This window comes from Prunus avium, chromosome 7 (genome assembly GCF_965620075.1).
Source record: "Prunus avium chromosome 7, drPruAviu1.hap1.1, whole genome shotgun sequence".
Taxonomy (NCBI): Eukaryota; Viridiplantae; Streptophyta; class Magnoliopsida; order Rosales; family Rosaceae; genus Prunus; species Prunus avium.
In genome coordinates, this window is record NC_142290.1 from 23,704,770 (window position 1) to 23,717,886 (window position 13,117).

General features: G+C 35.6%; 1 protein-coding gene across 1 annotated transcript; it reads left to right on the forward strand.

The window, feature by feature from the left end:
* Positions 1-6,961: 6,961 nt before the first annotated feature.
* Positions 6,962-12,612, forward strand: LOC110770279 (glycosyltransferase-like At2g41451). The gene is made up of 11 exons (XM_021974380.2): positions 6,962-7,519; positions 7,899-8,048; positions 8,187-8,239; positions 9,198-9,306; positions 9,398-9,532; positions 9,979-10,023; positions 10,401-10,588; positions 10,856-10,997; positions 11,323-11,369; positions 11,664-11,751; positions 11,876-12,612. Exons 1-11 carry the CDS (start codon positions 7,142-7,144, stop codon positions 12,176-12,178), a joined length of 1,638 nt encoding a protein of 545 aa, XP_021830072.2. The 5' UTR covers positions 6,962-7,141; the 3' UTR covers positions 12,179-12,612.
* Positions 12,613-13,117: the final 505 nt, after the last annotated feature.

Genomic DNA, 13,117 nt, shown 5'->3' on the forward strand with positions numbered 1-13,117 from the left:
GGCAATGAGATGAAGTTTTGTCATATGTGAAGAAAAATTCATGAAGAATTTTCTGAAAGATCGGGTCACTTCAGACGGAATTGACCTTAGCTAGTGTTGCATTCCTAAAAGGACACAAATTAATGTGCAAACAACCAATTAAAAATACCCGCAAGTGCACGAATCTAATGAAGTATAGATTTTGTAAGTACGGGGTCGATCCCACGAAGAACTTGTCGGTTTCCTATAAGTTCTAATTTGAGTACGTAAAGAACACTAATTTTACACAACACACAAACACAATACAAATTGGAAACTAAAAATGAAGTAAGGAAGATAAAAGAAATGAAACAACACAAGAAAACAAAGAAAAACACAAACAGCACTTTCTATCACCCGTTTATCACCATTTGGACAGATTCGTTTCTCTGTTTTTCAGTTTCGACCTCTGTCCAGTTTTTGACCTATAACTTTCCAACCGTTTATCCAAAATTCACGTTCTTTATACGGTTGGAATCAGCACAGAAAATTCAAGAACACAACTCGGACCAAAAGTCCAAAACAATTACGGAAACAAACAAAATTCAGTGACAAAGACACAAAACGTGTCAAACACGCAACTCACACACACATTGGGGGGGTTTTTTTGATTTGGTTCAAGTGACCTATTTCTATTGCATGAAAGTAAATGGACTTTGAATTTAAATGTGAATGGCAGAGATGAATTATCAAAAAGTGAAATTAAAATGTAACAAACACTAGGGTTTCGGAATCCACCCTAAACAATTCTACCCATGTTCATGGATACTCAAGTGATGAACTCTAAATGTATTGATGAAGATGTTCGCAATCAAGACCATGGGTCGTGGCTCAAGACGCATTGATTCTCTCTAATATACGTAAAGTGCATGGTTCGTGCTACAATACTTGTGCCCTCCTCATAACCGAACCTAGGTATGGTTCGTACTTCGATTGGATTGCAAGGAAAACCCATTAAGTTCAAAGAGAATATGAACATCACAAGAACCCTAATAGCATGGTGTTTACATTAGGTATTCAAGAAACCAATTCACATGGATGGTTCTTACTCCATCCATCTATTGCTTAGGAAAACATGAAGATACACATAATCCCAACAACCTCAAGAAGCATGCTTTCAAAGGTAATCAATCAAGGAAAACACACATCAAGGATAGATTAATTTGGTGAATTGGAATTCATCAATTGTTGTCAAGAAACCAATTCACATGATGCTCACTTAAACAAGTTCAATCATTTGTTGCTAATTAGAAATTGTGTTCTTGGTTATCTTACACAACTTCTCAACTTTAGCTACATGCATACAACCTAAGGTGATTAAGTAAAGGAAGCAAACACATATCATAAAATTCAATTAGTGAATGGGGTTCATCAACAACATCTAGAAATTCATACACTCAAGCATCAAAACAATAAGGTAATCATGTTTAGGGCTTCAACCTAAGCCCTAGCTATGGAGTTTAGTTGCTCATACTTATTCCAAATACAAACTCGAAATATAACTAGAAGGAGTTTACAGATTTGGAAATGATGAAAGCTTGAAGTCTTCAATGGTGGAAGTCTTCTCCTTTCTTCCTTGGCTGCACCTCCTTCTCCTTCCTTGCTCTTAGCTCCCCAAAAGCTGCTCTCAAGTTGTGTAGAATGTGGAATAGCCTCATTTCCCACGATCAAAAGGCTCCCAATATCAGATTGCAATTTTGACTTCTCCTCCCTCTCTCCTCATTTCCAGCTTTTACCTTTTAATATAAAACTACCACCTTTGATAAAGCCTTAGCCCATTGTCCCCTTGCCATGATGGAGCTTTGACTTCACAAAGATGCCAAAAGCTCAGAAAATATCTATTTTACAAATGTAATTCCTTGTTACCAAGAGTTATGGTAACAAGAAGTTAAGATGACACAAGGGAGGTAAAAGCTGGCCAAATCCGGATTTCCAGAACTGTGGTAACATGATGGATTGGTTGGATAGGCAATACTTGTCCAATGGAGCTCAAATTTGGATATGTTGTAGTTAACATCCATTGGAACAAGTCTCATGAAGATCATGACCTCATCCGAGCACCAGAGCATGTTGATCCCAGGCCAAGAAGTTGACCTACGAAAATGAACAAAAACAGAATTTATAACTAATAATGCACTTTTAGCTCATTTTCATCCCAACCAAGGCAAAATCTAAGAAAACACAAAAAGGAAGTAAAAAGCTATAAAATGTCAAGAACTAACTCAAAATAGTGGGTGAATAACATGAAAAATCATGTGTAAAAATGAACCGAACAGCTAGTAGGTGGAAAATTTTGAACAAAGAGTTAGGGAGATGGAGAGATGCCTTGACAAAAGCGAGGGACAACATTCGAAGTGGTCAAAATCTTGCCGATGAGGTAAAATATTTATAATTGTCGTTTTATTCAATTTAATGTAACTTTTTTTCTTTCTTGCATTTCCAATTTATTTATATTTTGTTGCATAATCATTTTTTTTTCTTGCATTTCCAATTTGTTTATATTTTCTTGCATTTCCAAATTGTTTATATTTTCTTCCATATTCATTTTTTTTCTTGCATTTCCAATTAGTTTATATTTTCTTGCATAATCATTTATTTTCTTGCATTTCCAATTATTTATTTTTAATAGATCCTACAAGCACAAATGTGGTTCGGTGCCATGGGGCAAGGCAAAAAAAGTTTCCTGAGTCACCAATGTTGGGAAGTTGTGAAGAATTGTAAGAGATTCAAAATTATTTACACTGGTCTGCCGGTTGTGTTGAATGAGATGCCGCTCCACAATTCGCCGCCAACCGATTCGCCGTTGGACTCCCTAATGGATCAAGACTCACCACTCCCATGTGTGCCGAGACCTATTGGGAGAAAGGTGGCAAAGGCCAAGAGAGGGAGCACTTCGAACAATGAATGTGCACAATTTTTGGAGCAAATTGCTAAGAATGGCGCACTGAGAATTGAGAGAGACTTGAAAAGAGAAGAAGCAGACAAGGCACGACATGAAGCATTTGCAATTCAAAGGCAGCATGCACAAGAACAAGACATGGAGGACAGAGAGATGAAAATCATGGCCATGGATACGAGCCATATGTCTCCTGAAACAAAGTCCTATTGGAAGCTAAAACAAAGGGATGTGATGATAAGAAAACTTTTCCGTGATGACGGACCTAGCAATACGGATTGGTTAAATGATCAAAACCATTAGGTTGTATTGAAAGATTTGCCATATGTATTAATTTGTTGTATTGTTTCCCTTTTATTCAATAAAGATAGCATTAAATAATATGACTATTTATTAAAAACATTTGAACATCAAAACAAAGTTTAATTAAAAACAACCCTTAATTTATTACAAACAACACACAAAACAAAGCATAATTAAAAGCATAATTAAAAACAAAGCATAATTCCAAACAAAGCATTAATCTTGACTTCATCCACTGTGATTGCCTTTTATCTCCCACAAGTGCTCGATCAAGTCAACTTGACATCTCTCGTGAACATATGAAGATTGCATTTCATGATAATGACCATCATGAATTAACGGTTCGTGCTCCATTGGTTTTCCATTTGGTCCCATGGGCCTTTCATAAATTCTTGTCAACGCCGTGTTCATGGGATCAGGTTCGAACACCTCTAGAGCATCATAATCATACTCATCCTCCACAATCATGTTACGGAGGATGATGTAAGTCATCATAATGCTCCGCAGCACCTCCTCATCAAGCATCCAAGCAGCACCCCTAATAATTGCCCAACGAGCTTGCAAGATACCGAAACACCTTTCCACGTCTTTCCTATAACCTTCTTGAAAGGCATCAAAGCTTTTTTCCCTCTTGGATTGGGGATTCAAAATTGTTTTCACGAATGTCGTCCACCTAGGATAAATTCCGTCAGCGAAATAGTACGCACCCGAGTATATGGTATTGTTGATTCGGTACGTGATCTGGGGGGAATGACCTCGCAATACATCGTTGAACACCGGGGATTGACCAAGCACATTGAGGTCATTCTGAGAACCAGCAACTCTGAAGAAGGCATGCCAAACCCAAGTGTTGAATGAAGCTACGGCCTCCAGAATTATACTTTTTTGGCCCTTTCGATTCCCATAGTCTCCTTGTCAAGCAGTTGGGCAATTCTTCCACTGCCAGTGCATGCAATCGATGCTTCCAATCATTCCTGGAAAACCTCGAGCCTCAACTTTTTGTACAATCCTTCGGAGGTCCCTCGCCGTAGGTTTGCGAAGGTACTCCTTCTTGTAGATATTTTCTACTGCATCACAAAATCTCACCAAGCACTCTAGGATAGTTGATTTTCCCATCCGCGCAATCTCATCCACCTACTCTGCAGATGCCCCATAAGCAAGCATCCACAAAGCAGCTGTAAGTTTTTGCTTGGGAAGAAGACCCAAAACCCCAACAGCAATATACTTCGTTCAGAAGATATGGTGTGAGAGGTATGAGTTGAGGGTGTAGTTTTATAGAGGGATTTAGAAGATAGAGATGACACGTGACGCAATTTTAGAGGATGAAAATCTTATCTGAAATCTAAGATTATAATTTTTTAATAAATATATGAAAATCTTATCTGACATGGGACACGGGGCGCAATTTTAGAAGGTAAAAATCTTATCTTAAATATGAGATTATAATTTTTTGAATAAATATCCCAAAATATTATCTGAAAAGCTTATCAAAATTAATGGTTTAAGTATAAAAAAATAGGAAATAAAGTAAAATGAATAGTGTTTGCCCTTGCCCTTTGGGGTGGAACCAAAAAAGGCAAGGCTGCCACCAAGGAACTAAATATTGATATTATGGGCGATATTTTAGCACATATTCACTTAAATATCGTCAATATATCGATATTATTGCGATAATGTCGGAGGCGATAATTTCCTCCTCCTTCATGCTTTATTTGGGCAATATATCGCAATATTATTGCTATCAATAATATCGCGATATGAAACTGAAAAATAAATGAAAATGGTTGAGAAATTGCGCTTTTGCACACAAGGGGGGAATCGAACCCCTCTTTTTCCCATCCACTTACTCAGCCTTAATCCAACACGCTACGAATGAGTTTGTTAACAAAAGCTACGACGTGTAATATTTATATGGTCTTTAAAATTTCTGCAAGCTAATATTATCTAGGGTAAATTTCCATAAAATAAAAAAAAGAATCCCTAATGATAAATTTAGGCATATGTTTAATGTTATTTATTATTTTATTATGGAGTTGTATTTTTTTTTTTTTGGTTATATATTATGGAGTTGTAATATTATTCACTATTGAGTTTTAATATTGTTCACTATATGTGATACTAAGTTTTAACTTTAATAGGAATTCTTTCTATGTGGTACTAAGTTACTCATATATTTTATTTTTGTTTTTTTGTCAAGTTCATATATCTTATCATATGGAATATGTTGTAGTAAATTATTATAACTAAAAAATTATGGTGTGTCTAATTTTCTTTCACTAATTACTATATATTTTATAAAGACAGTGTTTGTCAGGTCGCTACATAATCAACTTAAATCACTCAAACCCACCATGCCATGCATTTTATTCCAATTTTTTGTGATAAAATAATAGACAATTGACTAAATAAATATCCTCTAAAGTTTCAATAAAAGTTTCCAAGTTTTTCTCACAATTTCCGTGATTTTTATTCAATTTTTATCCATATCGATATTTCATCGATATTTCCATCGATATATCCATGTTTTTGGACCATCGATATTTCCGAAACTCTCGATATATCAAACCTTGGCTGCCACTATTCACATGAATAGTGGCAAACCTTGCCTTGCTTTTGCCTTGCCCTTGCCTTTTGGGGTGGAGGTGCTCTGAAGATAAGAATTTGTTTGAATTAATAATTAAAAAGTATTTTAGGAATAATGGTGGGTGGAAAAATAGGATTGTGTTTTTTCAAATTTACATAGTGGGTAAGAAGATAAGGTGAGTGGATAAATGTAACAGGGGTAAAAATGGCAGCATTCTTAATAAGGTATGTTTATTTTTTTGTTTTTTGGACTGAATTAATAAGGTATTCACACACATTAGAATTAGATACTTTGAAAGTTTTAATTGGTAAGGCTAACGTTGAGCTTTATCAAGTTGATTAATAGAGTATTCACATATTTGAATACATTTTTGTGGGAACATCAAACTCTTTAGATTCAACTATTTGATTGAGATATATGATGAGGTGAGTTAGTCGATAGTCCATTATTATCACTAATGTAACATTATAACCTTGCTAGGTTTTGATGTGATCTTATAACTTAACAATACGACAAACAAAAATAGCAATTTAATTTGTAAAGATAAATTATGCATGTACAAGACATTTAAACAATTAGCATACTAAGAATAAATTCTTTCTAACCTTTGTAGTCCGAATCCTTTAAAAATTGCTTAACATCAGTAGAATAAGCTTCACTAATCCATCATTTTACATATATTGTTCAAATCGTCATTGATATTTTCGATATTTTATTATTTATTTATACAGATATCCATTGTCAAATAATAGTTTCTTAGATGAGTCTTGCAATTTTGAAATGGAAAATACTTTTGTCCTTATCATGTAAGTAGGAACTTTTACATTCCTATCAACAAAAGTGTGACATGTGTGCAAAAAAATTTCTTTTTGTGTTTTTAATGAATTATTTTTGTATATATGTCAAACTATGATTCACTAAAAGGAGAAGTATTTTCTTACAAGTAAGGAGGCAAGCAATATCTCTTTATAAATAAAGAGACAAGCAGTATCCTTTCGAAATTCATGAATCAAACCGATTAAAAATAAAAATAAAAAAGGAAACTTTCTTCATGTAAGGTTCGAAATTCATGAATCATACTGATTAAAATAAAATAAAATAAAAAAAGGAAACTTTCTTCATGTAAAAGGCAAAAAAAAAGGGGGAAAAATCTGAGGCCGGCAATAACACCACCAACGACAAAACGTCTCTCGCAGTCTCTCTCTCCTTCAGGTTTCCAACTCCCATTTCCTTCGGTTACAATTCAAAACTCTCTCTCTCTCTCTCTCTCTCTCTCTCTCTCTCTACATATATATGCAACGACTACTGTCTTCATTCTCTTTGTCTGTCATCAACCTCTCATGGCGGGTCTCTACTCTTCTTCCAGACCCACCTCGGCTTCTTCTTCTTCTTCCTCGTCATCATCGTTGTCGTCTGCCTCATCTTCTTCCTTTCAGACCTTCGCTTCCCGCCTTCTCTTGCTCCTCACCGTCCTCCCTCTAACTCTCGCCGGCTTCGCCTTCGTTCTCCAATGGCGTGGCGGTCTCAATGACCCCATTACTCGATGGGCACCTGACCATCACGAGTTCCCTGGCATGGTCGACTTGGGTGGGCCCCCAGTCCAGGTTTCACATTCTTCGGGTTCCGACTGCGTCGATCTTCTGGGTCGGAGCCACTCGCCCTCCTTCCCCTACTATAAGGACTGGAAGTTCGATTACATGTCCGATCTGAGGCCCAAGGTCAGTGTGCTTTCTATTGTGTCCAATTTGATTGCTTTTTCAAAAGTTTGTTGAGTTTTTGTGGCTGTGATTTGTGGTTGATAGAATTGGATTGATGATTTTTGGGATTTGATTTGAGTTTCTTCTTGTCTTTGGGGGTTGATTATGTTTGGATCTTGGGATCTGGCATCTGGGTTGTGCTTATATAGGTCTCTTGTTGAGCTTGATTAGTGCTGATTGTGATATGAACTGGGGATCATTCATTGGGCATCATCAGATATTTGTTCTCTTGTAGATTACTCTTTTGGTTTCTTTAGCATTTTTAAAGTCATTCTGATTAATAATGCATGTGACATCTTATGAACATTTTATGAACCGTCTGTAATCTTTTACATGTCAGATATGCATTCAAACAAGCACTTCCGCTGGTTTGGAGCAAACGTTGCCATGGATCTTTTATCATAAGGTTATTGGAGTTTCAACCTTTTTCCTTTTTGTGGAAGGCAAGGCTGCATCTCCTAATGTATCTAAAGTCTTTGAAAGCATTCCGGTGAGTTCAAGTTGCATGCTTCACTTAAAATTTTTTCTAGTGAACAATTTTTCAAAATCAAATAATGTATATACAAGTTTAATGCCCTTCTAGTTCTGGCTATCCAAGTTCTTATGGGACACAAAATTCGTATTACAGGGAGTGAAGGTTATATACAGGACAAGGGAATTGGAGGAGCAGCAGGCTAAAAGGTTGGTACCCTTTCATTTTAAATAGGTTATTTTATTTTCTCCAATTCGCCTCTTAAATTGGTAAGTGTGAGATAAAGAAGTTTACTTTCGACGTTAGTGTGCCAAATGTATTGAATGGATCCTTTCCCCAATTTTCTGATGAAAAACTAAAAGAGTTATGATTGGAGAACCTTTGAATGTTGTAGATTTTAAATGCAAAATACATTTAAGTTCGAGAGTGTTAAGTTGAAGGAGATGAATGTTGTTAAAGGAGAAAATAAAAAGAGATAGAGACATTGTTAAATAAAGTCATGAGCATAAAATAACGCTGTCCAGCAGGGGGCAAGAAGGCCACCTGCAAAACAAGACAAAAATAGAAGCTGTCCTGTCCTTTGGATACACTCAATTACACAACGAATCACCAAAATAGAATATAAATTCAACAAACTGCCGCTCCCTGTCCCATTGAAGAATGAAACAGAATATCTGTAAATGCAGTAGAGATTGAAGCCAACAATGGCCAGAAACATTCTTTTCCACAACCAGTTTTTATTCAAAATTCTGGCATTTCATTTTAACCAAACCACCCAAAAAATAGGCAACATATAGGACTTCCACAAGAATTTTGCCTTTTATCCTTTACCAGAGGCACAATTTTTCTCAACAAATAACTGAACACAAGAACCCGGAATCACCCAATTCAACCTTGCCAAGCAAAGAACTTATTCTACAACGAAACTGCATTTGGGCAATTGAGGAACAGATGATCAATATTCCCTTCTTCCTTGTTGAAGTGCAATTCAATCCCAGGTGTAGGCAGACCTTTAACATGGAAAAATACTAATTGAGATTCTTCATTTGTTGAATATTTGTAATGGACCAAGACAGTTTTTTTGTTCTTTCATTTTTCTTACTACTATTGATCTGATAGGTTATTCATACTTTTTGTTTTGTCTAAATTTATATGTGCGGTGCTCAGTCGGATTTGGAACGAGACATGGCTGTCAAGCTTCTTCTATAAACCGTGTAATTATGAGTTGTTTGTGAAGCAGTCCCTTAACATGGAGATGGCTATTGTCATGGCAAGGGTATGTAATTTATCTTGCATTGCATAATTCATCACAGTTGCTTCTTTGGTCATCTGGATAAAGTTTGTAATAGTTTCTTCTGCCATTTTAGGAGGCTGGCATGGATTGGATCATCCATCTTGATACCGATGAGTTAATATATCCAGCAGGCACTCAGGAGTACTCTTTGAGACAGTTGTTGTCCGATGTGCCTAGGAATGTTGATATGGTTGTCTTTCCAAATTATGTAAGTGATTGTTTAGATAGATTCTTTTCATGCATTAGATGCCATGTGAGGCCATAGAATATACAGTGAAGAGTGGCTGTCTTCCATTATTCAAACTCCATCTTCGGTACAGTATTTTATCTTAGTTCTCTAGAGGAATGCTAATTCTATAGTCTAAGCTAGATTGCTTCATTTTGTTTGATACAAACGATAACCCATGCCTGCTAAGCTAGACTGCGTCATTGAATGTGGATTTTAGTATTGTTAATAATGAGGCATTTATATTGTCCTATTAAAAAATAATGATGCATTTATATTGTCTTATTAAGAAGAATAATGATGCATTTATATTGATGTCAAGAAATTGTAGTTGATCAGACCCCCACTCATTGCATTTCAAATTTATCACTAATATTAATGTGAGAAAAAAGTTTCAGTTATGCTCACATATGCTTCTGTTTTCTCAGGAAAGTAGTGTAGAGCAAGATGATATCAAGGACCCTTTCAGTGAGGTATAATTTCTTCCATTTCATTCTTCCAATGCTTTCTGTCTAAGTTTTGTAATACCAGGTAGAACTGATAGTTTGTGAAGGTCAGGAACATGGTCTCCATGGCTTTTTTTCTTCTCTCCTTTAAAATTTATATATATATTTTTTCATGCCCAGAAAAAAATTGATTTGTGTTCAGTCATAGATTGTTTTTGGTAATTTTGGAGCAGCATGATTTCTCAAAAATGAAACAACACAAATAAAAATTTTTCCAAATGCACGACCAGAGAAGCTGCTAAGTTTATTTTGTATGCTATTAAAATCATTACATTTCTTGCTTTAATAAAACAACACAAAAAATTTCCATCCACTAATATCATTTATTGTTTATTGTGTTGTAGGTGTCAATGTTCAAAAAGAACTATGACCATCTTCCAAAGGATGTATATTTTGGAAATTATAAAGAAGCAACCCGGGGTAATCCAAACTATTTTCTAACATATGGAAATGGGAAATCAGCTGCTCGAATTCAAGATCACCTTCGCCCTAACGGTGCACACAGATGGCACAATTATATGAAGACACCAAAGTATGGCCTTTCTATCTAAATTTTTTATCAACTTTCTAAACATGTACTTATATAATAGTTCTGTCCATCTTTTTATAATTGACTAATCATTGCAACCTATTCTCAATTTAAAGGACAATGTCCTTTCTTTTAATATAATAGCTCTTTCTTCGTGTAGTTGATTACTGGTGTTCTGTTTATCTACAAAATGTTAAGGTTTCTAAATTATGGTCAAATATGGCAAGTTTATATAAACACTTACTTCTTTATCCTTGTAATGTTTTATAGTGAGATCAAATTGGATGAGGCTGCTGTTCTGCATTATACATATCCGAAATTTTCAGATTTGACCTCTAGACGTGATCGGTGTGGTTGCAAACCTACCAAGGAGGACGTTAAGAGATGCTTCATGTTGGAATTTGATAGAGCTGTAAGTTCTTATCCCTGTTTCATCGTTTGTGTTTTTCTTTTACCCCCCTTCAGCTGGAAGTCATGTCAGTCTTATTTTTTAAGGCTCCTTATGTTTTATTCTGATTTTTTCCCTTGACATAATACCAGCTATTTTAGTCTTGATATATGTTTGTCATGTTTGTAAATTTGTTAGTCTCATTAATTTTGTGGTATATTTTGAAGATTTGTTGGAGATGTCCCGGAACTGTTCTTTTCTATATATAGGTTTTTCAGTGTCAATTTCCGTATGTATTAGTGCAGTTGTCCCTGCTTGCTTACACTTCTTTCCCCTTTATCTTCGACAGGCATTCATAATTGCTTCAACTGCAACAGAGGAGGAAATGCTTAGCTGGTAATAGTTTATGAAAATTACCAAAAGATTTCACTATACTAGATTTTAATAGAGCTTGTGTGGCATCACTTGTCATGTGACAGTGCGGAAACATTTAGGCACTAAGTGACATGAATCACTTCATTGTGGGTTTTCTAGCTTTTGATTAGTAACAGTTTGTCATTTAGCCTCCTACAAAGAAAAGTATTTCTTCAAACAAGAAATGGCCGAAACTCCTTGATAATCAGGTTTAAACAGGTCGCAAATTGAAATGTGTTAAGCTTTCTAATGTAGAACTCCCTTCTGTTGATTTAGGTACCGGGAACGCATTGTGTGGACTGACAAAGCGCTCAACTTAAAACTTTTGAGGAAGGGCATCTTGACTCGAATTTATGCACCTATGGTTAGTTCCATAGCCTGCTTTGTTTTTCTTTCTTGGTTTAAATAATATGGTAACTAATTTTGTATGCCGGTATTATAGTTGTGAGCATATAATCCTCAAGCCTATTGATTTCTTTCTGGTGCAGGTCATTGTACAAGGTTTGAGGGAATCTGGTGTTTTCAGCTCTGTAATTGCATCAGCTGCACAAACAACTTTATCAAAAGATCAGTTCCTTTCATCTGTGGAAAGTAGCAACTCCTCTAGGGAATCCACATCAGGAGCAATTACTTCAAGAAAGATTGGTAAAATAATAGATTCTCAAGCAACTGCCAGAAGGGTCTTGGGATTCACAGACGATGCTTCTCACCCCTTGGCAGTTCCACCGTTATCTCCTCCTGGCGTGGATGATTTTCCAATTGAAACACAATTGTTTTCCGAATCACAATGACCCAGGCCTCGTCGAAATCCAGCTTCCTGTGTGAACAAGCGTTGAGAAATGAAATTTTTGTAGAAGAGAAAAGTTGAGGGAGTGAGAGAAACAGGTTTGGCTGTTGAGATGAGGTGTTTCAGTTTCTCAGTTTCGAGGGGTTCTTCCCGATCATTACCCAAGCGCTGATGTACATTACATTACAGGCTTAGATTAGAGATTTTGCAGAGTTTAGAGGTTAGAGGGGATTTCGATTGCAGGTTCTTAATTTTCTTACATGGTAGCTCTATGCGGAACCCATCTGATTTTGCCTGCGGCTGTAATCCATTATTCTTGGCCCCTCATATTTGTTTGTTTATACACATTGGATGGGGTTAACAATAGGCATAATAATACTGATGGTGTCATTTCCTATACAGAGATGTTTTATCTCAAGGGTTACTTATGGTTTAGTACCCTTTGGTTGCATCTTTAAGATATGCTAGCCTCTTCGCACGCCCTTCCGCGCCTGCGAGAGGCATTTTTTTAAAATTTTAAAATTTATTTTAGAATTAAAAAAGATAATGGGTAGTTGTGTTCCATAAAAAAAGGATCCATTATGTAATTTTTCTTTTAATTTAAAATTTTTATAATATGAAAAAGTGTGAATTTATCATATTATCCTCATTTAATTAATAATTTCAATTCTTAATGTTTGCAATAACTAAGGGTATTTTCTGGTATTTTGAATGTTTCACCATTCTCTGCCTTTTGATTTATATATATAGATTAATCCTTACCTTCCCAATTTTTACAATAACATACTACGGTCTTTTAAATTTGTTACAATGTGGTTTCATCGTTAGGGTTTCTGTTAGTTGCTTGCGTGGCATTATGGGTCTCAAATTTTTGCCTTTTTAAATTTTAAATTGATTAAATTTTGAATAAAATATTAAAATACCAACTACAAAATAAGAAAAT

What these genes read in the sequence shown, in the direction of transcription:
- LOC110770279 (XM_021974380.2), top strand. Translation starts at nt 7,142, where the DNA reads ATGGCGGGTCTCTACTCTTCTTCCAGACCCACCTCGGCTTCTTCTTCT. An exon ending in GAGGAGCAGCAGGCTAAAAG is followed by an intron (nt 8,240 to 9,197) that starts GTTGGTACCCTT and finishes TGCGGTGCTCAG; the next exon opens with TCGGATTTGGAACGAGACAT. An exon ending in GAGGAGGAAATGCTTAGCTG is followed by an intron (nt 11,370 to 11,663) that starts GTAATAGTTTAT and finishes CTGTTGATTTAG; the next exon opens with GTACCGGGAACGCATTGTGT.